The sequence below is a fragment of the Carettochelys insculpta genome, chromosome 21, assembly GCF_033958435.1.
Source record: "Carettochelys insculpta isolate YL-2023 chromosome 21, ASM3395843v1, whole genome shotgun sequence".
Classification (NCBI taxonomy): domain Eukaryota; kingdom Metazoa; phylum Chordata; order Testudines; family Carettochelyidae; genus Carettochelys; species Carettochelys insculpta.
Window position 1 is genome coordinate 19,020,046 of NC_134157.1, and position 27,963 is coordinate 19,048,008.

A 27,963-nucleotide genomic window follows, 5' to 3' on the forward strand; every position below is an offset into this window, starting at 1 on the left:
GGCTATCACAGGCATAACTCCACAGCTGGAGCCAGCCCCAGGAGCAGAAGAGCAGACTAAGTGCCATCACCTACCTGTGTGTTGACCAGCCTGGGAGGCAGCAGAGTGTGGGCTGAGCTAGGATTCAGGGGACAAGGGTTCTAGTCCCCACTGTACTGCTTGGTGACAATGGGCAAGTCACCTCCCTTGCTGGGGCCAACAGCCACTGCAAGCCCTGGTGAGAAGGGGGACCCAGCTCCATAGAAGGGGTAGGCAAAGGACAGCTGTCCCTCAGCACTGCTCCCAGCCCCTACCTCACAGTGGACCAGCCCTTCAAAGGGGCCTGGGGCTCCAGCCGCTGCTGCTGAAGAGCCAGAGGTGGGGGCAAATGGCCTCTTTGCCCCCAGCAGCCAGCTAAGGGTAACAGCGTTCGGTCACGACCAGCTAATAGCCTCATCCGCAAACAGGAGTGAAGTGAGATATTACTCAGCCAGAGTAAGGGCAGCAGAACTTTCTAAGGCATCTTTCCTCTGAGGTCCTCAAGCCATTCACAAAGGTTTTGCTACCTCTTTATCAAGACCAGAGAAACTGGAATGAGGAAAGTTTAAGGGATTGGCCCCAAAGGGTCAGGCAGGTATCCCAGAGGTCCTGATTCCTCAAGCTGTACAAAATTGATATCCGCATCTGCCAAAATGTCCACAGATACTGGCGCCCATATCCATAGAGGCAGCTACCCATGGATATAAACCAGGCATTGGCTAACTTTGCAGGGTTCTAGATGCAAAATATGTACCCACAGCCGTACCTGCAAAAATAAGTCATGGATATGGGCATCCATATCTGCAGGTGAGGATACCCACAGATATAAAGAGGATATCCATGGATTTGCTGTAGGACTGTACTGATTCTCCCCTGCCTTCCCCCCCAGCCTGATTTCTCGAGTCTGGAATCATTCCACAGGGTGATATTTGGGATGGTGGGAACCATCATGACAGATTTCTTGAGGGAACAACCCGGAGGAGACATACAGCTTTCCTGCATGTGGAGTTCTTTCCCAGCTCTGAGAACAAGCCCGGGCAACGGCAGCCTCGGTATTTCCAAGCAGGCAGAGCAGAGAGGGCTCCTGCTAACGGCTGGTGAAAGTGCAAAGACAAAGGACAAGATGGGGAAAAAGGACAGAAACACAATACCTCCACCTCTGCCAGGGAGAAACCTCAGGCACCTCACTCAAAAAGCCACTCCTGCTTTGCTGGGTAACCCACTGAAGGGAAAGGAGTCCTCCGACCCCGGCAGCCAGCGGGAGGGCACACCGGTGCTGAATGTGGCCAATGTTTCGTAATCTCAGAGAGAAGACTCGAAAAAAGACTAGAAAACAGAGCCCAGTAAATGAGCAGAGTGTTAACAAGGTGCTGGGATGTCCCCTCACCTGGGTGTGGGCCACATTTCAAGCCCAACCCCCATTATTGTCTTCAGTTCAAACTGGGGAGCTGGAAAAAGAGAGGAAAACCCAGGGTGGGAGTGGGGGGCGGGTGGTTCTGACATCCTCCCCTGCCCAAGCATGGAAAATAACAGTTATAAAGAGAAGTGACAGAGAGGCAGCCGTGTTAGTCTGTATTCTATCAAAACAAACCTGCAGTTACGTAGCACTTTAAAGACTAAAAATAATTTATTAGGTGATGAGCTCTTGTGGGACAGACCAGATCTGAAGAAGTGGGTCTGTCCCACAAAAGCTCATCACCTAATAAATCATTTTGTTGGTCTTTAAAGTGCTACATGACTGCTGGTTGTTTTAGGTATAAACAGAGGCACTAATTGCTATCTGCTCAGGAGATACAAACACACCTATCAGCCAGCAGCAGCTACGCAGGGCTAGAAGCTGTTGGCTTTTCAGCCCCAAGGCACTTACATACATATATAAAAACATATCAGCCCCAGGGCACATAAACACACCTATCAGCCAGCAGAAGCTACGCAAGGCTAGAAGCTGTTGGCTTATCAGCCCCAGGGCAGCTACAAACCCATGAAATGTCCAAACATCCCCCAGCCTGCCTGGTGTTTAACTCAAACACCAAATCTACTGGAGGCCTGATGGCAGCAAAGTGTAAGTGACAATTAACGAACGACCTTTGTTCCTTGTCTGCCCATAACACGCCTGACCCAAAGCCCAGTGAAATCAAAGGACAGAGCTTCTCTTGGGCTTTGGCATGGTTGGATCATGGCGCAGAAGAGTCAGAACTTACCGTGTGTTTGTTGTGTTTAATGCCTATCCATGGAGCCTGAGTCACTTAGGAAAGGTGAGTAATTACCTTGTATTAGTCCTGTTTTATAGGGCGTGGAAATCCCAAATGCAGAAGCAAAAGCTGCAGTTTCCTAAGTGGGGTATTGAGTATCTGGGCTTGAATCTTCCCAGGTGGCACCATTTAAAGGGGCACCCCAGACTCGCTGGGGAAATCACAGCCCTCAATGCTTGCTGTTTGGCAGGATGAAAGACAGAAGGGAAATGAAGAGAACAGACATTTTGCTGTGGAGCGCTTCCGTTTGTTCTACTCAACAGACTGTGTCCATCGGGGGTTTTATGGGTTTCACACTCTCTCTAGAAAGACGTAACAGCAGGAAATAGGGGGTAACCCCAGCTCTGGGAAGGATGAGGCGTGCCTTTGGAGCTGGAGTGAGACATACCTGGGACACAACACAAGGGACAAGGCAGAAGTGGCAATTCTTTTCAGTAACCCATTGTGGAGTCGGTCTCTTTTCTTTCCCTCTCACCTTTAACCACATGCACACTTGGGGCCTGCATGCTCCCCAGCCCTGACACTATTACCAAGGAAAGGCTGATCATTTGGAGGCAAAGGAGGTGCTAAACAGCTACAGCTCGCTCTGGACAGTTAATCTGTCCCGTTTTCATGTGGATTCTCTCTGAAAGGATGATCAATCCATTACACTGCAGAAATATTTTGCCAACAGGGGCCCAGCCGGGCCACAGGACACTAGCTAGCCCAGACCCACGTGTAGATGTCAGAGCTTGTACTGGCAGTCCTGTTAAAAGATCGGTGCTAGGTTGCTAACAGAGACAGCTATACACTAGCAGGATAAGCATAGAGATAAGAGCTGAGAAATCTACGCTTGTCTCCTGGCTTTGTCACTGACTTGCTTTGTGACCCTGGGCAAATCCTTTTTCCTCCACATTGTCCACTGTTGCACTAATCAGCAATGCGGTTATCCTGGTGACAGAAAAATAGGACGTGCTCATACAGTCAAGGCACTGGCTTTTTTTGCCACCATCTGAGCAGGACTGGATGATACAGGGGAAGGGGAGAGGATACGTTGGCATTTCCCCACTGGAGGTCACTGTAAGTGACTGGCTAACAGTGGGACAGATGAAGGGAAAAGCTCGTTGTAGACACTGACTTTGGCCAACATTTCAAGCACAAGTGCTTTGAATTGGCACCTAAATCTATAGTTAGGCACTTGGATGGCTGGATATCAGTTCCCTTTTAATTGCTGGGGTTATAAAGAATTGCTGAAGTCACACCAATGTGGGGCCAGATGTGTGACCAGATAATTGCTATTAGTTGTCATCCTTAAATTCCTAACGGTGGTCACATTTAAGAATCCATCCTGCAAAGCCCTCTACAAGCAGAACTCCTATTGACCGGACTGAGACAGGTCTGCCTTGCAGGACTGGGTCCTTGGGTGGATTTTTTGGCCTAACAACAGACAGCGAGAGGAACAAGGTGCACAAAATAAAATACAGAGATAGCAGCAGCACATGCCAGCCACTAGCACAAAAGGTGGCTTGTTGAGGATTCCAGCTGGAAGTTTGCTCAAGTTTGAGGTTTTTTTCCCTCACTCCTCTTCCAGGCCTTCTTTTATTTAATTAGCTGATTTCTTTATTGCTGGCCAGAGTTTTGGTCGAAAGTTCAGAAGTTTACAGCACCAAAGGTGTCTGGGATTGTGTGACTCAGAAGGGCAGATTTGCCAAGGCAGACATAAATGTTGGCCTCACTAAGCTGTTTATTCACCTGTTGCACTGGCCAAACTTGGAGGTGCCCCAAACAAATGCAGGTTGCATCTGCTGCCACTGTGACAATGCATCCTCTGCACATGCACCTGGGCAACTTAACAGACCCCCCCCCTTTGGTGGACTAACCCATGGGAAAGGCAGGTGAACCCCAACACCTCTCCCCCAGTTACCTGCCTTGAGAGATATCTGGCCACAGGATTACCCAATGGATGTGCCCACTTTTGCATGCACCACACAGGCTCTGGGAGATGCAAGGGTTGAGGGCACTTTGACAGGTACTCCTGTTGCACCTGTATTTGAATACTGTCCCCAGCCGTCCCCATGTCACCCCAGTCCAGCCCTCAATGACTAGTCCCACAGCCTTAGCAGGGGCTCCGCTGTCTCCCATCCCCCAAGAAAGCTGATACAACTTTCTTCTAACAGCACCCCGCCCGACATGGAGCCCCAAACCCCCCTCTGGCTGAATAGAAGCCACGGCATTTCCCAGGGGATTCTCAGTAACCTCATGCTCCCTCCCTACCATCCCATCGCCAGCCCCTACTCGGGGGGCAAGGTGCTAGGGGCTTGCAGGCTGGGCACTGAGAGTGGGGGACCACCACCACCCTGCCTGGAGATGCGCTGCACAGCGGTCTCTCCAGGCATGCACGGAGCTTTACACACACACACACACACTTGCACAACACACAAAACCTGAAGACGGGGGCCTGACCCCCCCCCAAAGCTCACCCCCTAATCAATACACGTCTTCGTCTTTGGGGGGCCCCAGGACTGCTAGTGCTGGGGGCAGCTCCAGACCCACGGGACTCCCTCCTCTGAGACAACTCCCAGCGCCCCACAAAACTTCCTGCAGTCCGGGCCACTTCCCCACGCGCGGGGACTCAGGAACCAGCGGCCCCGCCCCCTCCGCCCCACTGCAGCCCTGGGGCAGCCCTGGGGCACCCCCCCCCCCCCCCCCGCAGGGAGCCCGCCTGAGTGGAGCTCAGGGCACCTGGGCGGAAGGATCGCGGAGGCGGGGGGGGGAGGAATGGGAGGAGTTCGCAGTTCAGAGCCGCCGCCTCCTCCTCCGCCGCCGCGCTCGGGGCTTTGCAGCCGGAGTTTGCACGGGGCGCTGCGCTCTCCGCCTCTGCCCGGGCAGCTCTCCCTCGGAGCGGGGTTCCGCGGGCGCCCGAGCGGTGGAGGGGGGGGAATCCTGCATGCCCGCCGGCTGGCTGGGGGCGCCCCGGGATCGATGCGGCTCTGAGTGGAGGGCCCAGGAGCAGCGCCCGGAGAGACGCCCGCGGGGAGCTCGAGGAGAAGGAATGCAGCAGCTTCTGGTGCGGAGCCTGCTGCTGACGCTGCTGCCCGCGCTGAGCCGAGGTAGGAGCCGCCTGGGGCTGGGAGAGGGCGCCCGGGCGATGGAGCCGGGCTCCGGGGAGTCCTCCCCTCCCTCGCTGGCGGAGGGGAAAACTTGCCTCCCGCTTGTGGTCCCCTTCTTCCCCTGCCCGGCTCCAGCCCAGCCAGGCGTGGGGCTGCCGACCGGGACAGAGCGCCTGAAAAGCAGGGGGACCCCTTGCCCCGGGCGGGTTGGCAGCGGCCTTAGTTCTGGCCGGAGGAGGGAAGTGAGCGATCCGGAGGGAAATCACTAGGGCGTGTGTGGTGCTTTGCTTTACTTGTGTGCTACCAGCTGCCCTGGCAGAGGGACTCTTCCCCCCCGCTCCAGCCCCTTCGGGTTTAAAAGATCACACCCCAGCTGAGAGGTGTGTGACTGGCAGGGCGGGGAGTCGGGTGTGTTGAGAAGAAAGAAGCATTCACTTCTGCACTCCAGCAAATCCAGGAGAAGGAGGTTGGGGCGGGGGGGGGAGAGTCTGAGTTCTCTTAAAACTTTATTCTCTCCCCCTCTCCTGAGGGGAGCTACCTTCAAAAGCTGCCCCCGCTCCCCGGCTGGAAAGCACGGCTGTTTTTGTAACTCAAACCCAGTGCCTGTGTCTGTGGTAGTGGTGGGGGGGTAGTTTTGAGAACTGATCTCAGGATAACGTGGTGAGTTGTACAGGGGCACTTTCTGCTGTGAATTCCTGTTTCTGGGCCGCCGCCTGCTTCATGTGGTGAAGTTCCGAAAAGCTCCCTTCAGGGGTGGCATGTGTCATGGGCAAGGCAGAGATGGGGGTTTCATTTTTCGAAAGCCTTGTTAATTTTTTATTTCCTGTTTCTCGAATCAACGTCAGATTTCTGGTTCTCTCAGCCCTTCATTGCGAGTTTGGGGCGGATGTCAGAGGCTGTGTTGTTTCTGTACTGTGCAGTAACCTTTGGGGAAACAATCAAATGGAAACTTGTGTAATAATTCTTTTTTAGTCTAAAAGGCCTGAAAGTGAAAAATGTGCAGGTTTCACCGAGGTGAGAGAAATGAGTAGGAACAGGGTGAAAAAAATAATCTCCTTAACCGGCATTTCTGCTTGAAAATACGCCACTTCAATGCGTTTAGCCTCACAACAGTGAAAGAATAAAGACTGAGGAGCGTTTGGGGATCTATTAATGAAAAGCACAGCAGGTTGAATCTCTCTGACCCAGCACTCTCTCATCTGGCAACATCCGTAATCCGGCATGATTTTAGTTAGCCAACGACCACTTATCATGAGTGCAGCCAGGCTTCCCATAGTCCCATAAAGTTTGTTTCCAGCCACCAGTCCTGGCTGTCAGTGTTTCGTGCTGTTATTTAGTTGTAATTTACCCCCGAACGTCTTCCAAGAGCCCAAGAGGCAGTGGAAATGCTGCTTATGTGCTAGAAAATATTGGCCTCCCGTGGTCCAGAAAATTCTCACGTCCAGCAACAGTGGGGTCCTGAGAGTACCAGATCAAAGAGGTTCAACCTGTACAGAAGAGAATACATACAGGAGCAGCATCTATTCATGGGAGCATGCTCACTAACTTCATGTGACTTGTTAGTGTGGAGTAAGTGCAACTCAGTGAAAAGAGAACAGAATCTGACCCATAGTCCTTGGCTCAGACAGATACTGCTAACTATAACTTAGAGGGTTGGATTCTGCCACCCTGTCTCCCACTGAAACCAACGCCATGCCACTGATGTAAAGGAGGTTACTGAAGAGGCAGGGTTGCAACCTCAGTGTGTGTAAGAGAGAAATGGGTCCATGCTCAGTTGGCCTCTACCGCCTTGTCTAATTTTCCCAGACTGCCCTCACATGTGATTTTAAACATAAGGTGTCCGATTGGATCTGGCCTACATATAATGATTTTGAAACAGGAGAGAAACTTTTAAGATGGGGAGTTTAGGTGCCAGCTAAGACCAGAGGCACCGTTACTCTCTGCCTTAAACATAGCCACCATTGAGTTATGATGTGGAGTCAGAAGTCTTACTCATTGCTAGGGTGTCATCACCGCCTTCCGGGAACAAAGCCCCGTCTAGGTAAGTTTGGGCTGTCTGGTTTCACTTCGCTTTGCATAACTAGCTTCATTCCCTCCTCCCCAAAGAAAACAGGCTGCTGTGTGTTGGCAGGGGAGGGGGGCAGCGGCTAGTTGACTCAATCAGACCTTTCAGGCAGCAGGTATTGAGTATCAAGGGCCATACAGTCTTGAGAGCTGCCCTACAGTAAATAATGCAACAAGAGGTGTCTTTACCGTTTTACAATGGCTAGCTCTGATTTCCCCCTTTGTTAGGAATCAGGGAAGGCTCTGCTCTGCAGCTGTTGCTTTTTCCCACGAGTGAGGAGGGGAGCGCGCGTCGGTGGCTCTGTTCTTCCTCGGTAGGACAGTCTGTAGCCACTTTTTGTCCTTCCCCCCTGCCCCCACTATGAATATCTGAGCAGCCAGACAATTCAGCAATAGTTTCAGGAGCATTTTCTGTAGTCAGGACAGTAGCAGTATGTGGGAGGGGAGGAGGAAAGGAGGGCTGGGAGAAAAAGAAACCCAGCTAGATGGCTGAGAACAAGGATGGGAGCCTGCATCGTAATCTGTGCTTAAAGTTTGCAGATAACTTTTTGCTCTGCTTTTCTTGAATGCTCCGTGGCTTTACATGGCTCTCTGTAAGCCGCCGTACAGAATTGCTAGCACGGAGCCATATGTTTGGTGACATTCCGTTGCACACTGCTATTTACATATTGGAAACACCTTCTGGCATGGGCAGCCTTTGTTCCACTAATGTCCCATGCCGGGGCTGTGCCTCTTCCACTGGTTTGCATTGGGTAAGAGTCCTAGCTGCAATTATTATAACTGAGTTGTTTTTATGCAGGGCTGTAGAGGTGCATGGGGCTTTGCAGACACCCAAAAAAACACCAAGGGTTGCATTCTAGTGTAAACCTGAAGTAGCTCCACTGATTAATCTGAAGTTACTCTGGTTTTACCCCAGCGTGAGCGTCGGTTTTGCCCAAGGGTCTCTGCCCTGAAAAGTTTACAATCTACAGATCAGATTGAGATGTAAAATTGGGAGTAATTCCAGGGTAATTGAGACCAGAATTTGGCCTGAAGGACAAGATCCTGAAATCCTTCCTCCTAGTATGCTTCAGTGGACTGCCCACTTAGATAGCTTACTCCCATGAGTAGTGATTACCTATAGCTGTTTTATAAAACAGTCCATGGGAGCCAGAGACTAAGTGCCTGACCAGGTATGTACTCTGGCTGTGCTCTTGTTGAGCTTGTTCAGAACTTAGCCAAGTAAAGCGTGCAAGACTGAGTTTGAAATCCATCAAGTTCATAAAAATGATCTTTTCAGGGCAGCTTTTCCCTGTGTTGAAGACCAGAGACTAGGCCAGGCCCCCTTTGAAATCACATGCTCCGTACTAACTGGTCACAGTTCACCCCAGCGCAATTAGCAGTGGCCAGCCATGAATTATGTGTTTCATCAAGGCATCTTCCACTGAGAGCCCATCGCCTCCAGAGGGTTAACAGAGCTAGAGGCGCTGTGAGCCTGCGGTTACGGACTAACGTGCAGGCTCTTCTTACAAGGACCTACTCCTCCAGGAAGTGTAAGACCTCCACTCATTGACATCAGTAAGAGAAAGCCTTTGATCAGCACCGGACTCCATTTAGTCTCCCTGGGGATTAGGCGTATAGGTATTGAAGGCTGGGTCTGTACTACAGAGTTAGGTTGATGTAAGGCAGTTTATGTCACCCGAACTATGGAAATGCCTATGCTAAAATAATTTTAATCCCCGCACCAGAATTGCCCCACTCAATGGCTCCATTTCCACAAGCATCTTAGAGCCAAGGTCAAAGTCATTATGTCGATACAGCGTAAGTTGTGATACTGCCTTGTACAAGCCTGCTGTTACTGGCCTTCAGATGCTATCCCACAATGCCCTAGGCTAACAGTTCACTCAATATCAGCACTCCTACCAAGGCGTTGTCTACACTGGGGATTTAAGTCAGTTCCAGATACACAATTCTAGCTACTGCAATTGTGTAGCTAGATCAACTTATCTGCAATTGACTTACCTGGCCATCTACACAGAGAGAGGTTGCTAGAAGAGCTTCCCCCATCAGTCTCCCTTACTCCTTGCAATATCGTGGAGTACGGGGGTCAACTCAGTTCCATTTTCTGCAAACTCTGGAAGATTGACCCTGACCTGTCAATCTTCCTGGTTGCGTAGACATGCCTGAGGATGTGCACGCTGACACAAGGAGCAAAGTGCCAACACACACGAACGACGTATTTACTGCAGCAACTGTAGACAAGGCCTAATTACTAGGCCTTAATTAACTCTTGGCCAGTTGTTGCAGTGGTTAAGTATCTTCACCAGTAAGAAAATACATCTTATTTCTCATCTGAATTGGTCCAAAGTCAGCTTCCAGCCTGGTTGATTCTCACCTTCTGTTTACAGGTTTACAATGTCCACAGTCTGGTGAATTCTGCTTGAACGGGGGAAAGTGTGAAACTTACTCCAATGGGACGGCAGTCTGCCTGTAAGTAGCAAAGAGAACAGAGCTGATGAGTTTCCTTTATTTAACACAATGCCGTACACTTGTCTTTGTTTTGGAGGCCCTTCATTTAAAAAGGGGAAATGGAAATTTCTTTACTGGAGGTGCAAGAATAATTTGCAGCCATATTGGGACACAGCCCTCGCGTAGAAGTCAGTACACGGCAGACCTTTGGTCTCAGGTGACATGATAAATCATGGTGTCCTGGATGGGGGAAAATACAAGAAAGGGCCCAAAGCGAGTCACCCTTCTGAAGATAGTGGGGAAGAATTTGGTACCATCTGGACCAGGACTGAATTGAGACATGCTGAGGTCCTAAACTTTGTCAGGTTTAAGAGGCCTGAGAAAAATGTGTATTATTCTAACAGAAAGGACAATGAAAATAGAAATAATAAAGTTTTATATTAGCAGATGTACTGGTACAAAGGCAAGGAGGCAACTAAAATTTAGTAATTTGCGGGGGGGAGCAAGCTTTCATAATCTGAGGCCCAAAGATGTAGCTTGCTTTGCTTGCACGTGTATCCAGCTCCTAATTCTGGACCAATAAGTAATTTTGCAGGGAGCCTCTTGACAGCCATATTCACTCCAGTACAAGCTCCTGCTTCTGGCCCCAAATATACACATTTCAGAGACCACCTGCTGGACCTGTAAAAATTATCACTGCAAGAAAAAAAACCCCAGCAAGTATTTTAAGAATATTCTATTATATACTCGAACCTGAAGCCATGGATCACATTCAGTGACAGCCCAGTGTCAAAGATTCATAGATTCCAAGGCCCAGAGGAGACCCTGTGATCATGTTCTGTGTAGCAAACCAAGAGATTGTCTCAAAAATCATTCCTGGAATGGATCTTTTAGAAAAACATCCAGTCTTGGTCTAAAATTTGCCAGTGATGGAGATCCTTGGCGCATGGTTGCACAGGTTAATAATCTCCAAGATGTATATCTTATTTCTCATCTGGATTGTGTTTGCCCTGTCTCAGCTAGAAGGTGACAAGTATCAGAAGGGTAGCCCTGTAAGTCTGTATCTTCAAAAACAGCATCTCATGAAGCAGGTCTTTGCCCACAAAAGCTTGTGCTCCAAAATATTTGTTAGTTTATCAGGTGCCACAGGACTACTTGTTGTTTCTGTTAGGAGGAAGAGCCCATTATGAAATCTTTGTCCTCTTCCCACCCTGCACCTCGCAGTTGGTACTTGCAAGACAGGTCATCAAGTCTCCCCTTCCCCTGCTCTTTGTTGAGATAAAGAGGTTAAGCTCTGGGAAGGGGCGGAGCCTTGGGTGGAAGGGGTGGGGCCTCAGGCAGAAGGGGCGGGGCTGGAACAGTGCTCTCTTTGCCTGAGGCCTCCTTTTTTCCTGTTCTGCCCCGCTTCTTCCTCAAGCCCTCTCCTGCAGCGATGCAGCCCAGGGGACTAGCAGGCGTCTGCTGCCTACAACAAGAGTCCAGCTCACCCTCCACCCCCAGGGTCACCAGTGGCCACGGGGGGCAAGTGGCATGACGTGGCACCACGCCCTGGCTGCCGGTCTCCTCGCTCCGCTTCCTGCTGGTGCGTGTGGAGGGCAGTCCTGCCTCCTCGCTTTTCCCTGGTTCCTGGATCAGGGATTGGGACTCCTCTGCATTCTCCAGGGCCACAGGGGGGAGGCACCTGCCTCGTCCCCCCAGGCCACCCAGAGGTTCTAGGCACTCGCCCCTCCTGTCCGTGGCGTTTGGATGCCATGTGGTCCCTTGGACCACCCTCATGCATTGCCAGTGACCATCCTAACATCACGACTCTGATCCCACTGCCCTGAAATCCATAGATAATTAGGTAGCCCATTGACTTCAGTGGGTAAGATGAGAGGTTGCCATCTCCCACTAGAGTCAACAGGGTTAACAGTGAGTGTGGCCAGGCTTACAGCTGTGGCACCTCACTGATGTCAGTGGAGCCAGTGTTCCCCCGCTGAGGATGTAGCCCATGCTGCCTTGCAGGACCAGGCTCCTAAGGGTGCATGGGCCACTCAGGAAGAGTTCCAGGTCATTTCTACCTGGATCATGGAGCCAACTGCTGTGTTAAATGTTGGGATTCCTGTAGGACTAACTGACCCACCGCAGTCCTGGCTGATTCACTCCAGCTTCCCAAGGAACCACGACAAAGAGAAATAAACAAGATTCCAGCCTTTTGAAAAAAAATGCTGTGACATATACAAAATCCGAATGAGTGTGTGTTCCAGCCAGCCTCCCCCATTCCCCGGCTCTTGGGCATTCCAGCCTTCCAGTTCAGAGCTTCCCTCTGCAGAGGGACCTGAAGGTATTTCCATGCCAACTGTTGAATGGCAATCTTCCTCTGCATCGTTCAGGGAGCGGGAGGGGACTGGGTTTGCATGTCTGCTTTGGTTGGGTTATTCTGTCCAGCTTGGCATGTCCTGCCCCCTCCCTTCTATCCAAACCGCCACCCCCTTGGAAAAAAAATCAGCAAATTAATCAGGCACATGAACAATTTAATGGACAAAGGTTGGCTCCCTTTGTGAGCGCCTAATGAATGCACGCCACTTTTTTCTGCAGAAGCCCTTACCAACGCTTGACGCTCTAAATCTTGTTTTCTTTCATTCAAAGAGCGACAGCTGGGATTCGGTCGAAATTCGGCAGCTATTGTTAAGGGAGGCAGATTAATGCTGTGTGACTAATCATGTATGGCTTCCCCGAATGCATAAGTCTATCCATCCCCCACCCTAACCCTACACCTCTCCTTTTCCTTGGGTTGGTTTGTTTCTTGCTTGCTTGCTTTCTTAAATCCCAACTCCCTGCAACTCCTAATTTACATTGCATGTGCAGATGGCAGTGGAATCTAATTAGATCTGATGTATGCAAGCTCTGTTAAAAGAAGGAAAAACCTCTAAAGTTCTGTCTTTTTTAAGAGGAAGAAGAGAGCACTTGGTAACTTTGAAGAATTTCTTTGCTGGCAGCCGTCAATAGCTTACCTTCTTGACTACAAATACAGAGATGGCCTGCACATGTGTGAGCCACTGTTGCAGAAAATGAAGGTTTCAGATGTTGTTAATATTGAATGCAGTCTGTACTTTTGGATGATGTTTTGGGGAAGGCAGATGTGGTAGGGAGAGAGACCAATGAGACGTCACTTGCAAGGTAACTGATAGGAGTGAGCAAAATCTTATTTTTCAGACTTCTCCAAGTATCTCTTTCCTGGGAGTTTTGCTTGCAAGCCCCTGAAACAAAACAAAGTTAAGAGCACCAGATAGCAGAAGTGGAAAAAGTTGGCATCTCCCATTGGCGCCTGAATGAAGCACACCATTTTGGCTAGGGGCCATATCTCGTAGCCTGGCACTTAACGCAGTTAGGCCATAAAGCCCCATTGTGCTTCCCCCACAAATCCAATTAGAAAGTGCAGTGAAACAAATAGTGTAGGAGGGAGAAGCTACTTCGGTGGAGAAGTATCTCTGCATTTGTTGTGGTTACTCATTACAGGAGAGACCTAACTGAGTGACTGGAGGGGAACTGTGATAACACTGGAACCAATGGGTCAGCCCCGTCAGGGAGAGCCAATCACCACAGTGAAACGATGAGCTTTCACTGACCTTTATTATTCTACAGCTACGTTTCCTAAAATGCCAGGTCCTTTATCTTATTGTCTTCTTGCCAGTTGCCTCTGTGTGCACAGAACTTCAATTGAACGATGAGGACTGGGCATTTGATCTGCTAGAGGTTTCACAACAGAAGTGGCCTAACTAAACTGGCTTTAGAGTGCCTCTATGCACAGCTGTTCTTGCCCTGTGGTCCCAGGACATGAGAGAGAGAAGATGGGTGAGAAACTATCTTTTATTGGAGTGACTTCTGGTGAGAGAGACAAGCTTTTTACGCTTGCATAGAGCTCTGCTTCAGGTTTCTGATTGTGTTTCCCAGATCCAAAGAAAAGTTCAGTGTAAGCTTGGAAGTTTCTCTCTTTTACCAGTAGAAGCTAGTCCAATAACACACCATGCCTCACCCATCTTGTCTCTTTCAAGTTCCTGTGCAGGAATAACAGAATCTAGCAAACATCTGGAAGGATGAGCGTGGTATTGTATCTGATAGGATCTTGTGAAGAGTTAACTCACAGTAAAAGTACCAGAAGAGCAGACTCTTGTGCAGGATTTGTAACTTTAAAAAGTGTGGTTTGCCAAGAGCTTGTACCAGCAGACAGAGATGCTAGCCACTGACTGCAACAGCACTGAGAAGTGTGGTTTTGTGGTGTGCGTTCACTGTGGCTTTAAGGAATAGGTTCTCATTTGAATGAAGCATTTTCCCAGATCAGATTAAAAGGTTTCTCTGAAGATCACTCAGTTAAGTTTTGGACTGGCATTGCTGAAAATGAATAGGACTGGTCTAAGATTGTTGTGACATGAGTTTTACTCCAAGCAAGCCTCCATTTTACTACAGGTTGCACCTCTGTGATCTGGCACGCTCTCGTCTGGCAGCATCCATAATCTGGCATGATTTTACCTAGTCGGATGATCATTTATCATGGGTGTGGCCACATTTCCTGTGGTCCCATAAAGTCTGTTTACAGCCACCAGTCCTGGCACTCTGTGTTCTGTGCTGTTATTTAGCTGTAATTTACCTCTAGGTGTCTTCTAAAAGCCCAGTGAGCAGTGGACGTGTTGGTAATGCTGCTAGATAATATGGACTTCCCGTGGTCTGGCAAATTCACAGATAATATCATAGGGGGGTTGAATTATGAACTCAATTCTACCTGGGACTCAGCAAAGATCTCCATTGCTTACACATTACCAGGACAATTTCCCCACCTTTGATGGTTGCAGAAATGTTAGACATCCTACTTAACTTAATTAACTCTTCCCAGAGACCCTCTTAACTCCCCACTCCTCCTCCCTCTGTGCTTTTCTTTTTCTTTATTTTTATTCCCCTTCCCATCCGCCCCGATCCAAGTCCTTGCTTTATATTTCTCTGATTTCTCAGTTCTGCTCCATTAATATGATGAAGTGGGTCTTATCCACGAAAACTCACTCCTAATAAATAGATTTGTTTGTCTTTAAGATGCTACGGAACATCTTGCTTTGTTCGATCAATTGCACCCGTGTTTCATCACTGAACTCGGTGGGTTATGCCAACGTGTTGAGAATCTGGCCCTGTTGTAGCAAAGCGGCTTTTAAGGTGAACCAACAGGTTCAATGCAATCACTAGGCTTGTGGTGAGGAAAAGGTCAGTTTGCTAAAGACTTTGTTTATGAAGCGGTGGAGTCCTGTGGCTCAGTTAGTGGGTGTGGGGGCTGATCCAAAGGCTATTGCGATCAGTGAAAAAAACTGCCATGGCCAATGGATCTGATACTTAAGAATTGGAGAAGTACAGGTTGAACCTCTCTAATCCAGAACTCTCTCATCCAGCAAACTCCGTAATCTGCCATGATTTCAGTTAGCCAGACTACCATTTATCATTGGGTGTGGCCAAGTTCCCCACAGTCCCATAAGGTCTGTTTCCCGCCACCAGTCCTGGCTCTCCGTGTTCTGTGCGGTTATTTAGCTGTAATTTGCCCCTAAACGTCTTCTAAGAGCCCAGTGAGTTGTGGAAGTGTTAGTGATGTACTAGACAATATTGACCTCCCGTTGTCCAGCAAATTCTTTCATCCAACACCAGTCAGGTCCCGAGGTGTCACATGAGAGAAGTTAAACTTGAATTTCTTGAAACTGAATTTTAAAAAGCAAGAAGGAGTTACTGGACATGATAACAATTTTGTGGCAGTGATCAGAAATCTGGAGCAAGGGTCTTAATTCTGTCATCCTTCATGGCCTCTGGGTTATTCAACTGCTCCCTCATTGTTATCTCATTGTAAAGGACGGATGTTTCCTTCTGGTTTGGTTTTTCTCATGTGTTTTAGCCAAACGTTTATTTCCATGAAATAATAACAAAGAAAATATATCGCCTCCACGCTGGACAGGAAGAGAGGGTGGAGTGTGAAACAATCCAGCAGAGGAAGCTCTTAAAGGAACAGTCTCCTGGTGATTCAGCCACACTGTGACCCTGTGGGGGGTCGTTTCAAGTCTGAGTACATGCTTGTGGAAGGAGCATGGGTGGAGTCTGGAGACTGGGTGAAAGAAGGTAGATTAAAAACACAGAGAGCATCAGCCTCCCCTCTTGCAGCTTCCAGGGGAAAAGAATCTTGGTCTGGATGAGCGATGGGCAGCCTAGGCTAGTGAGTGAGCCATAGGCGTGACCTTCTTCACTGTAAGGTTGTCATAACCAAGGCAGTTTCTGGGCACAGGGTAGCTTTGCTCGCTGCACTGGTGTACCTGGAATTTGCGGGGTGTGCGGATGGAACCGTCACAGCACTTTGATTGGGTACAGAGGGAGCATGTGGTTCTCACCATTAGTATCCTGTGCAATCAGCAGATGTAACCCACATGCCTGCTGCGTGTGGTTCACTGTCCCATATAGTGGCAGAAAGAATGAGCCTTCTCTGCAGCCTTAGCTGAGAGCCAGCTGGCTTTTAGCTCAAGTTGTAGAGGCTCCTGCGCTAAGCTCCAGAGGTCCTAGGTTCTAGCCCACCTGGTGGCGGTCACACATGCCTGTCACTCCAGCTGCTCTTGGTTTACATGTGTGTTCCTTTAGTAAGACCTTTAGGGAAAAAAAAGTTACATGGATGGAAACCAGTGGAATCTGGCAATCCTGCATGTCGGCAGCAGTAAGCAACATGTCTTGTGGCCCACCCACAGAACCCCGGTGGGCCGCATGTGGCCTGTGGGCTGCAGGTTGCCCACCACTGGTCCAGATCCTCAGCTGACATAAATGGACACTGCCCCCAGACATTTGCAGCCATTCACCCCAGTCAGTGACCTGGCTCCTTGTGTTATTTCCTGCTGGTTGATAAGGATTTTTAAATGGATTACCTTTCCTCCTCTGTTTTATTCCCCAACTTCTTTGCCCCTCTATTTGTAAGTCATTAGAAACAAGCCAGTTGACAGCTGAAGGGCTCAGCCAGCAATTAGCAACTTTTAAACTAAGACCCTTTGGAAATGAACATTCTTTTTCCAGACCCACAGGTGCACTGAACCTCGTTGTACTCACGCTCAGGCGAACTGGCTCTGTAGGTACGTGAGCGGAATGTGAAATTTACCGAACAGAAACATATTTTACCAACTAGTAGCCTCGAGGTGAGGTTACCATGGGCTGGTATGTATGTGTGTGTGATCATTGGGGAGTTTCCCATGGCTAAGCTATTTCCAGGGTTGGGGTCCAGTTTTTCAGAGCCATGAATCAAGTCCGTAAGCGGAGGGGCCTGCATTTACTTGCTGGATCCTACATCAACATCTGTATCTTCTCAAAGCAAAGTAGACTTGTAATGTGAAGAGAGGTTGGCCTGGATTTCTCTGCCTTTTCCTTTCTGAGCCAACCCCCTCTGGTTATGAAAACTCCACCTGTGCCACCTGCATATAAAAGGCAGGGCTGGTGTTAGTGGATAGCCAGGAGGGCCTGGGGACTTGTGACCCAGGTACTGCCCCCAAAACTGATCTGGGCCGTGTTTTCCTTCAGCTCCAGGTGGCAGAGCTCCATATTCATGTGGGGAGCTTCAACTTTCTGCCCTGGGCTCCAGGGAGACCTAACACTGGCCCTGCTTGGCAAATGCCCTGAAACGTGCTTGCATTTCCCCCTCCCCCAACACACAGTGGCATGCACCCAGAGGGCGGCACCTGTCCGGTTTTCAATATTGCTCATTCTCCTTTCTGCTCTGTTGTGTCACGGCTAGCACAGTTGGATTTGCTGCAGGAATAATAATGCTGAGACTTTTAGGGCCTGTTCATGTCTTCTCCTGGACATTGGAGATGGACTATGGGCTTGTGATTCTGCCACCTAACTCTGGTTCAGTGCCTCATCGAAACACGGGGCAGTTTTGTTTCTCTGATGTATCTTCGGAGACCTCAGCACAGGTCGGTGGAATGCTGCTGCACCATTGCGGCTGGGAGGTAAATGATTTACTTGGCTGTAGCTGAACTAACCTCTCGCTTTGGCAGCCAGAGTCCTGCGTCCTCAGAGCAGGTGTGTGGCGTGAACGCAGGAAGTGAATGGAATGGCATTCCTGGAGTGTAATGGGCTGGCCAAAAGCAGGAAGCTTTCAGGGGATGTGTTGTAAACTTTTGCTTTTTCAGGGTAACTAAGGCGAAAAAGGGAAAGCTGAGCCCCGCTCCTTGCAGCGTGGACAGGGTGTCAGAGCAAGGCTGCTAAAAGACCAGCCTATGGGCCTGGTGATGCAGTGCAAAGCCTCAGGAGGACATTGCTTGAAAACAGGCTGCCGAGGTCAGAGTTTTCAGGAGCAAGCCCTGTGCTCTGTATTTAGGGCAAAAAGCATTGTGACCCAGGAGGTGGAAGGGAGAGTGACTGTGTCAGACAGAACAGCAAGAAGTCCTGTGGCACCTTATAGACTAACAGATATTTTGGAGCATAAGCTTTTGTGGGCAAAGACCTGCTTCGTGAGAAGCTTATATTCCAAAATATCTAAGACCCACTTCACACGAAGCAGGTCTTTGCCCACAAAAGCTTATGCTCCAAAATATCTGTTAGTCTATAAGGTGCCACAGGACTTCTTGTTGTTCTAGAAGATACAGACTAACCCAGCTACCACTCTGACATGTGTCAGGTAGGGAAATAGATGCACTCAGCAGGATTACTAGGTGTGAGAGGGGCAGTGTTCCTTCCAATTTTTTCCACCTGTGGGAGGAACAGATTTTGTTGTGTGCACCGAGGCAGGTGTGGGTGTCTGTGCACCACCAGTAGAAACACACGCTGGCGGTGGTGGGTATTCTGCTAGTCAGAATCTCTCCTGGGTGGCCGCCAAAGCACTCAGCTTCAAGGGAACGCTAACGAATTCTCTCTTCTTGGGGAAAACTCACCTCTGTGCAGAGAGACAGCATGAGAGCCGAGTGGCCCGACCTCCTCGTGGGAGGTGGTACATGGGGCAACTGTGATACCATGTGCTGGCTGTCTGCATCTCACAGCAGCTGTTGCACTGATGTAACTGAGAAGAATTTGCCTTGGTATTAAAAGTTCCTCCCTTTGCACTCTGAGTGCTGAGGGCCATGGTCTGCTGTGTTACACCAGCATAAATCTGGAAACCGCTCCGTGGTAAATCTGGAGTAATCCCACTGATGCCAGCGGAGAGCAGAATCTGGCCTGAGGAGCCAAAATCTCCCCTGATCTGTATCCCACAAAATCCTCTGAATGGGTTTCCAGTGGGATGAGTGGCAGGGAGATTGGGCGTACATTGGCTTTTATCCTACTTGAAAGCCATTGAACCCCTGGGGGAATACGACAGACCCCGGTTCCCATTAACTTACCTGCTTTGCTTGTTACTTGATGCTCCTCTGTCACTCTTCACTACTGAGAACTTTTGAAACAAAACAAGCCAACAGTCCTGTAGCACCTTAAAGACTAACAAAATTAATTTATTAGGTGGTGAGCTTTCGTGGGGCAGACCTTCAGATGTGGAGAAGTGGGTCTGCCCCATGAAAGCTCATTGCCGAAGAAATTATTTTGTTAGTCTTTAAGGTGCTACATGACAGCTGGTTAGAATACAGACTAATATGGCTACCTCTCTGTTACTTTTGAAACATAGTCACTGAACATCCCTTTAGCAGCCATACTCAGAGGACAAGGTCTGTTGGGTGAGAACCTGATGCTTCATGAGACTTGGGCAGTGCTGTTAGAAAGATGGTATTAATTCTGTGTATAGTTTGTGTCGCTGTAGTGCCTAGGAGTCTGAGTAACAGACCAGCAAGCCACTGTGGCAGGTGCTGTACACACACAGAGCAAAGCCATGATTTCAAACAGCTTACAATAAGTCAAGTGACAGAAATGTAACAATTCCAGGGATGTTTGCTTATTAAGCTGTGTATTTATTGGACTATTGTAGATGTTTTTCATCCAGAGAATAAACCAGTTAAAGTGTGCGTTTACTCTAAGTTCAGTAAGGAAGGCCCCCTGCAGGCATAATGTGAACGCTATCCCTTAGAAGGTCAGGTTAATATTAGTCCCTTTACACTCCTGGACTTGCAGAGGTTTCCCATCAACCAGTCACGTTCCAAAGAGTTCTGCTCCTGTGTTATTACGCACAGTGTTTGTGGTTGTTTATTTCATTTCCCGGGAAGATACAGAATTCACTTTAGAGACAATAGGACCCTCAGCTGTTGTTAATCAGTGTTGCATTAGCCAAACTATTCTCATTTACACCCGCCTGGGATTGGGGCCAAATATGGAAACATGTTGTTATTGTAGAGTTTATTTTCTCCATCTCTGCTTCTCTATCATCTTAACAGATGAGCAGGGACAGGGGCATCTGAACTAGGAGGCTCTTGGGATCAGAACTTGAAATCAGGCCATCTTATCCAAGGACTGGATGCTCTTTGTGTCAAAACTGTTGTAACTTTGGTGTAACTCCAAAGAAGTCTTGGAGTTCTTCCAGATTTACAGTGGTGGATTTGAGATGAGACTCTGCCCTCCTGTATGGAAGACAAGGCACAAAGCAATGGCTGGCGCCAAAGCCCACTGCGGTCAATGGCAGGCTTTCCCATTCATAGATGAAATGTGTCTGATTAGAGTGGAGTTTTCTCATTGTCCCCCCTATAAATTGCCTAGGGAGCTTATGGAATCTCCATCACTAGAGGTTTTTAAGAGCAGGTCAGAACCGGGGGTGGTCTCAATAATAGTCCTACCATGAGTGCTGGGGACGTGTCAGGAAGAGTGCTCGAGGTCCCTTCCTGTCCTGTGAACCTCTACATGAAAAGCCACAGGCATCCAGCCTGACTACTCATGATTTAGAGGCTTCCAATGTTAGCAGAAGTGAGGGACGTCCTGTGCGGATGTCCCTGCCATCTCAAACCTCTGTACGCAGCGGGAGGCATTTACAGGAGGGCCGTGAGCAGGCCACGAGAAGCAATTCTCCTGCTCTACTCTGCACTGATTCGGCCTCAATTGCAACATTGTGTCCAGTTCTGGGCGCCACATTTCAAGAAAGACGAAATAATCCAAAGACAAGCGACAAAAATGATTAAAGGTCTGGAGAGCATGACCTAGGAGGGAGACTGAAAGAATTGGGTTTGTTTTGTTTGGAAAGAGAAGACAGAGCAGATTTTGCATACCTAATGGGATGTTACAAAGAGGAGAGAGAAAAAATGTGTTCCTTGACCTCAGAGGATAGGACAAAACCACTGGGCTTAAATTGCAGCATGGGAGGGGTTGGACATGAGGAAAAACTTCCTAACTGTCGATGGGGTTATGCGCTGGAATAAATTGCTTAGTGAGGTTGTGGAATCTCCATCACTGGAGATATTTCAGAGCAAGTTAGATAGACATTTATCAGGGATGATCTAGATCATGGTTTCCCAAACTGGGGGGGCATGAACAAATCCCAGGGGTGGGGGCGTAAGGCAATGGAGCCCCCCCCATCGTTCCCCCCAACCTTTGCTTCTGGCTGTCAGCCCCTGCCATTTTGTGGAGTGACCCGGCACAGCCACTATAAAAAGCAGGCAGCCGGCGAAGACCCATGAACAAAGGTGAGTGTGGGTTGTGGGGGGAGGAGGACGGGGTTAGATGGCGGGGCTGGGTGTGCCTGGCTTTGTGGGAGGGCAGGGGCTCCGGGCGAGCGGCTCATGGGATTTGTGCAGCTCAGGCGGCCAGCTGACTTGCAGGATTCATGGGGCTTGGGTGGCTGGTCCTGGCATTGCAGGGCTCAGGCAGCTCGGGCGGGTGGCTGACCCTAGCAGCACAGGGCTTGGGTGGCTCAGGCTGGCAGGTGGGCACCTGGCCCCAGCATCATGGGGCTCGGGTGACTCAGGCTGGTGGGCAGGCAGCTGGCCCCAGAGGCTGCTGGGCGGGTGGGTGGCTGGCCCCAGTGGTGCGGGGCTCAGGCAGGCAGCTCTGGAAGCACAGGTCTGTGGCAGGTGGGTGGCTGGCGTGGGGCTCAGGCAGCTGGCCAACTGGGGCTGCACCAGGCCACCCTCAAGGGGGCAAGGAAAACTATTTGTGCTTTGTTGTAATTTTAAATGACATTTTTATATCAAGTTTTTGTGTTTATTTTAAATTACAAATTGCATTTTTTGTTGAAAAGGGGGTTGGATTATGGTAAAGAAGAGATGGGGGGGTGTGAGGGTTTCTCAAAAATCAGAAGAGGGGCAGTGATGCTGGAAAAATTTGGGAACCACTGATCTAGATGGTGCCTTGTCCTACCACGAGTGCAGGTGACTGACTTGCTCACCTCTTGTGGTCCCTTCCAGTTCTAGTGTTCTATGATTCTGTGAAAGTCAAAGTTCCTGGTTTTATTGTGAAGTCCCTCAAATTCTGTGTTTCCTGACAGTTGCCATTACCTGTGCATTGAAAACTGTTTATATGACACACAGGGCACTGTGGACAGAAACACAGTGCAGTAAAATTCATTCATGCAGGCACAGTGGCAGATATGGTGCCTGCTCCATGTAAATGTAGTGACAAGAATCCCTACTGATGTGCATGGAAGAAGGATCAGGATCATAGGTACACAGAGTTTTGGGTAAAGTGTGTGGTTCTGGTGTAACTGAGGTGCCTGGGGTCATAGCCTAATTCTGAATAGTTTTAACCAAAGGCCGTTTCTACACAGGCCACTTTCTTCGAAAGTGGCATGGTAATACATGGCCTGAAATATGCTAATGAGGCATGGATGCAGATTTCCCATGCCTCATTAGCATACGGTCACGTGAGATGGAGTCCGGAAGACTGTTCCTCTGGACTCCAAAACGCCGTGTAGAAGCACGGCCCCCAGGGGAGCTTCCGGAAGGAAGTCCTTCTTCCGGAGGCCCTTTCTTCCCGAAAACTTTTGGGAAGAAGGGGCCTCCAGAAGAAGGACTTCCTTCCGGAAGACCCCCCCCGGGGGCCGCGCTTTTAAATGGCATTTTGGAGTCCAGAAGAATGGTCTTCTGGACTCCAAATCACGTGACCATATGCTAATGAGGTGTGGGAAATTTGCATCCACTCCTCATTAGCATATTTCATGCCATGTATTACCATGCCACTTTCGAAGAAAGTGGCCTGTGTAGAAACGGCCATAGGTAATAGGAGTTCTGTTATCTTGTGGCTGAGGGGTATTAGATTATTTTCTGTTGAACTCCATCATTGTACTGGGTGGTTTGGTTTGGTGTTTTTCATTTGAATCAAGAGTAACCGAAGTTTTTTAACTGAGCCGTACTAGCTCTGCCCCTGATTCAGCAAGGTAAGTGAGTTAATGCGTGACTGACTGAAATCAGAGAGAGGAAATTATATGCATTCTGAGTTAAGCACAAGCCAAGCCAAAATGGGGCCTTGTCGCTGGTACCATTGGAACAAGAACTGATTTGAATATCTAACTTAATAAGAGTGAGATATTGTCATTTCTGACCATTGTTCCCCATGCAAGAGTGAACATCTTGTTTTAGCTTTCTTCTCTGATGTTCAGTCCCCCAGGGCTGTCTGAAGTTCATATTGGGAAAGTCAGTTAATCAATTAACATTTACGCATTGCTTGAAAGCCCTCATGAGCCTTTAGCAGATTGTTGGGGAGTATGACAGGAAGGGAGTTGAAGTTTAATGGGAAACTTTTCATGCTCTGTCAAGTTGCAAAATGTTTACTTGCACGTAAGTCAGTTGCTTTTTAACACAATTTTAACCTTCCCAAAGCTGTGGGAGGCTTAACAGTATTTAAATGTGAAATGGATTTGTAAGTTTTAATGATGCCATAATTGCGCCGCAATTTAATAGATGGTGGCATGTTACAGTTTAAAAGCAACACAACTCCAGCACGTATGGGAAGACTGGGAGGTTAGTCTGTTAAAGAGAAGTGCTTTGATCTCTGCTGCCCTGTTGCTGCTGTGAAGTGAGGAAAGAAACCAGTTTAAAAGAGTTTAGCCTTTGCATGTCTCACCAGTCTGATACTTCTGGCCTGATCCGAAGCCTGTTAAACTGGGTAGGAAGATCTTTGGTTAAGTTCATCTGGCTTTAGAACAAGTCTTTACAGCTGTCCAAACTTAGGGAAGCCAAAAGGGCAGCAGAGATGTAGCTGAAGGCACAACTGGACCTGCAGAATCAGGCTGTCTGTGAAAATTTGGTTCCACTGCTGAGTCAGGAGGATTTTTTAAGCCAGTGCCTAATAGAAAAGTGTTTCATTCACAAGTGTCTTATTCTTTTGTGAGTGGAAAACTTGGCAGTCTGAAAGCTGCAAGCTCATTGACAGATTGGTGGCCTGTAGGTCCCAGGGTGATCCTGGAAACCCTTATTCCGGTGAGTGGTTTCTCTGAGTTGAATGGGATTGCTGCCGTGGAGCAGGAGAATTGGGCCTCATTTTGCACAGCACCTTTCATAGTATCTTTGTCCCCCCCAGCTTCAGCACCTTCCCAGACATTGGAGGGCTGATCTCTCTTTTCCAGTCCTGCTGGTCTCGGACATCACAGCCTATGATTTCTGAGTCCAGTCACCAAGCCTCCATCCTACGGGATCGTGCTGCAGGCACCAGAATTAGTGGCAGGTTGGTTTCAGTGTGTTTATGGGCCAGGCTGTGTCCCTGAAAATGAAAGCCCACTGACTAATCCATCAAAGCCTTCCAAGGATGCATTGTGGCACTTTTTGTGTCCACCAAAGACTGCCCCCTGGAGGGATAACAAAAGAGAACTTCAGCATTTGTGTTGGTCATGCTGTCAGCCACCCCGTGAGTCCTGGGCCCTCCTGCAGTGGTGGTCTTAGTTAAACGGGCTGTGCTCGTGGCATGGCTTCTAATGGTGCCAGTGCCTTGTCAACCAAACTCCTTTAAGGTTTCTTTTCAGGTTTGCTGCATGGAGCTGTCGAACTTGGATTACACACAGTTGTGTGTTAAAGTTGTAAGAATTGACTTTTTTGGACCTGGCAAGAGTGAATGTGTGAGTTTATGCTTCAGATATCAAGATTAGACACACAGGAGCTGAGCAGATAGGCTACAGTTCAATATTGGGCCGGTCAGTTTTTTAAGAACCGTGGGTAAGGCTCTTCCAAAACAATGCAGCGCTAGTTGAACAGCTTCCCTTGGGGCATGTGGATGGTAACAGGCAGAGCCAGTACTCTACTCTTTTGTCGTGAGGACATTAAAGACAGGAACCGCTCCATCCTGTGCTTCTGCCAGTGTCCATCAGCCTCAAAGCTCCAGTGTATCCTGGCTGTCCGAACGTTCGGGCAAGAAAGAGGTTAGTTTGGTTGGCTAAAGAGGAAAAGAATAGGGATGGTTTCTGGATAGGGGAGTGACCCTGCGATGGGATGACCCTGGAGGAAGGAGACCAGGGGAAAGAAAACCCAACCTCTCCTTGGCCTCTAGCTGTTATTAAAATGTTAGACACAGGCCTCAAAGTCAAAAGGCAAGGCGACAGACGGCCCTTTCAGGGTGCCTGCTGTTCCTAATAAAAGGTGGGTTTCTAAGGGACACTATAGAAGAATGTGGGATAGTGGCCGAAGGGCAGAGCCTCCCCTATTGTCTGCTTTTAGTCAATACAGCTTCATGTTGACACAGGGATTTTTGCAGGCAAAAGGTGTAGAAGGCACGGTCTTCTCCCGTCACTGGCTGTTTCCTTGGTTAAACTCAACAACCAAGCTTCAGGCTCAAAGGAAATATTTGTCTGCTCACACGTATTTATTTCCATCTCAGACTTCATAGAGGGGGAGTTCTGTGGCCAAAAAACTATTTTAAGGGATTTTTTATGACAAATATACACACACTCCCTTGGAGGTTCAGGGAAGCCACAAGTTAGATCCATCACTATTCCTGCCTTTCTCTTTCATGCTTGCTGTCTGTTTCTTTCTCTGTGCTGTCAAGTTTGTTTCACTATACAGCAGCTAGTGACGTACGTTAGGGTTCGTATTTTCAGAAGCCTCTCAATATCTGAGGAGCTGGTGTCCCACTAACTTTCAATGGGATTTGGCCTCTTAAGTCGTTCATGAGTTTTTCAAAATCCTGTTATGGCTCTGGTCTGAAGAAGTGGGTCTGTCCCACGAAAGCTCACCACCTAATAAATTATTTTGTTAGTCCTTAACGTGCCACTTGACTGCTTTTTTTGTTTTGATAGTATATAGACTAGCACGGTTCCTTCTCTGTTACTGTCCTCAATTCTGTTTATAAGCCTCTGGGAGTGAAGGATCACTGATGACATTAATTTAACCTTCAATTAAACCTGGTTGGGGAATTCTCTAGGCCTTCTATCCACAAAGCTAGCGTGCAGCTGGAGATGAGAGTACTTGATGGAAAGAGATGGTTGGTTTTCCAGTGAGGGCAGATCAGCCCTTCTCTGCTGCCAATAGAGCAATGCTGATCTACACCCATGGAAGAGGTGGCCCTCAAAACAAATGCAAGCCTTAATAGGAAAAGTTAGCAGCATGTATTTTGAGGGTAAGAATTCCATGTTTTTTCTTAGCCTCTTCATTTGTCATTGGACTTTTTTCTTGTGAATGAACCACTGGGACTCATCCTCCCATTCAAAGGCAGTCACTTCCACGCAGTCATTTCTCATGAATAGCAGGGGCTATTTCGCACAGTGCTGGGATCACATTGTTTTTTTCATGACAATGGGGACTTTGATCCAAAATTATTCATATATTTTTGCCTGTGCCTACAAAACAATGCCAGATTTGCTCCCCCTCCCTGCTAGGAAGAACAGCAGCCTGAGTTCCTATGTGTCCCACAGCCACCCCCTCCTTCCCATGCAAACATTTTCTACTGTTGGGAATCCCTTTTGTTTGCTTTCAGATGAGAGCCCGTTTCTTAAAGCCTCAGTTAGCTGGCTTGGGCTAGGTATAAGAAACGTCAAAGCCTTTGGATTGCAATTTGATTCTTTTTAATTAAACAAAGATTGCAAGTGGAGCTGCCTGCTCTCTGAAATGTACGTCATGCTCAATAATCTGCTGCTCACCAACCACTGTCACTTTCTCGCTGATGTCCTGGGGTGTGTAATGAACTCCAGCGTGGATGGGAGTTTAAAGTGAAATGGGCTGCTTTTAACTGAGCGTTGCCCCGTTGTTTATTGAGCTGTTCTCTTCTCATTGGGGTGGGTGAGGTTCTGCAGTTCTGTGGCTGTCTGGTGAGGAGAGGAGGGTGGAGAAGGAGGAATGCTAGCAAGAGAAAAGTCCTAAAGCTGGTGCTTGAGGTCTGATGTGGATAGGACCAAGTATTTGACCTTGTGTTTCACCCAGGATGTGCCAGGCATGTGAGTGCCGAACTCCTTCCTCAAAGCCACTTGCAAGAGGAGCAGCTGAAGGACAGACAAGTCTGCCCAATTTTCCATGGGGCGTAGAGCATAAGAAAGGCCACATTGGGTTAGACAAAAGGTCCATCAAGCCCAGCATCTTGTCTTCCGACCGTGGCCAATGCCAGGAGCCCCAGGGGGAGTGAACAGAACAAGTAGTTATTGAGTGATCCCTCTCTTGTCAGCCATTGCCATCCTCTGACACACACAGGCTAGGGACACCATTCTTACCCATCCTGGCTAATAGCCATCCATGGACCGAACCTCCATGAATTTATCTAGTTAAAGTCCTGCTCTTCACAGGCTTCTCTAGCAAGGAGTTCCCCGGGCCTCCTGCGTGCTGTGTGAAGAAGAACTTCCTTTGGTTTGTTTTAAACCTGCTGCCCATTCATTTCATTCGGTTCTTGTGTTCCGGGAGGATGGAGTCACTGTATTGGCTCTGGTTTGACCATTCTCATTTTCTTTTGGTCAAGGAGTTCGCAAGTGGCTGCCTTACCAGTCCGGGAAGGAAAGGCCCTTGAGCGAGCTGCACAGCTGGCCATTCAGGCTTCCCCCAGGCACTGAAACCTCAGGTTTCAGGCCTGTGGCCTTAGGGGGGTTAGGAAGAAACCTGTCCTGGGGGCAAGGTGTGCCAGTGCTGCCTATTTGCTGGGTTTTGTGCACCTTCCTCAGAAGGGGCTGGTGATAGCCTCAGTCAGAGACATGATGCTGTGCTAGAGAGGCTGCTGGCCTGGCCTGGTCTGTCAGTTCCTTTATACTCAGCGATGAGGGTTCACCTCGGGTGAGGAGGGGTGAGTTTCTCTGGGGCTCTTCCCAT

General features: G+C 48.8%; 1 protein-coding gene across 2 annotated transcripts in view; it reads left to right on the forward strand.

Moving 5' to 3' along the window:
- Positions 1–5,086: 5,086 nt before the first annotated feature.
- NOTCH1 (notch receptor 1) overlaps positions 5,087–27,963 on the forward strand; it is a 90,878-nt gene continuing 68,001 nt past the window's right edge. For both annotated transcript variants that reach the window (XM_075015752.1, XM_075015753.1), the window contains exons 1-2: positions 5,087–5,359; positions 9,811–9,892. In XM_075015752.1, coding sequence (XP_074871853.1) covers positions 5,197–5,359; positions 9,811–9,892 — 245 coding nt within the window. In that variant the 5' untranslated portion in view covers positions 5,087–5,196. The remainder of the gene's footprint in view (positions 5,360–9,810; positions 9,893–27,963) is intronic.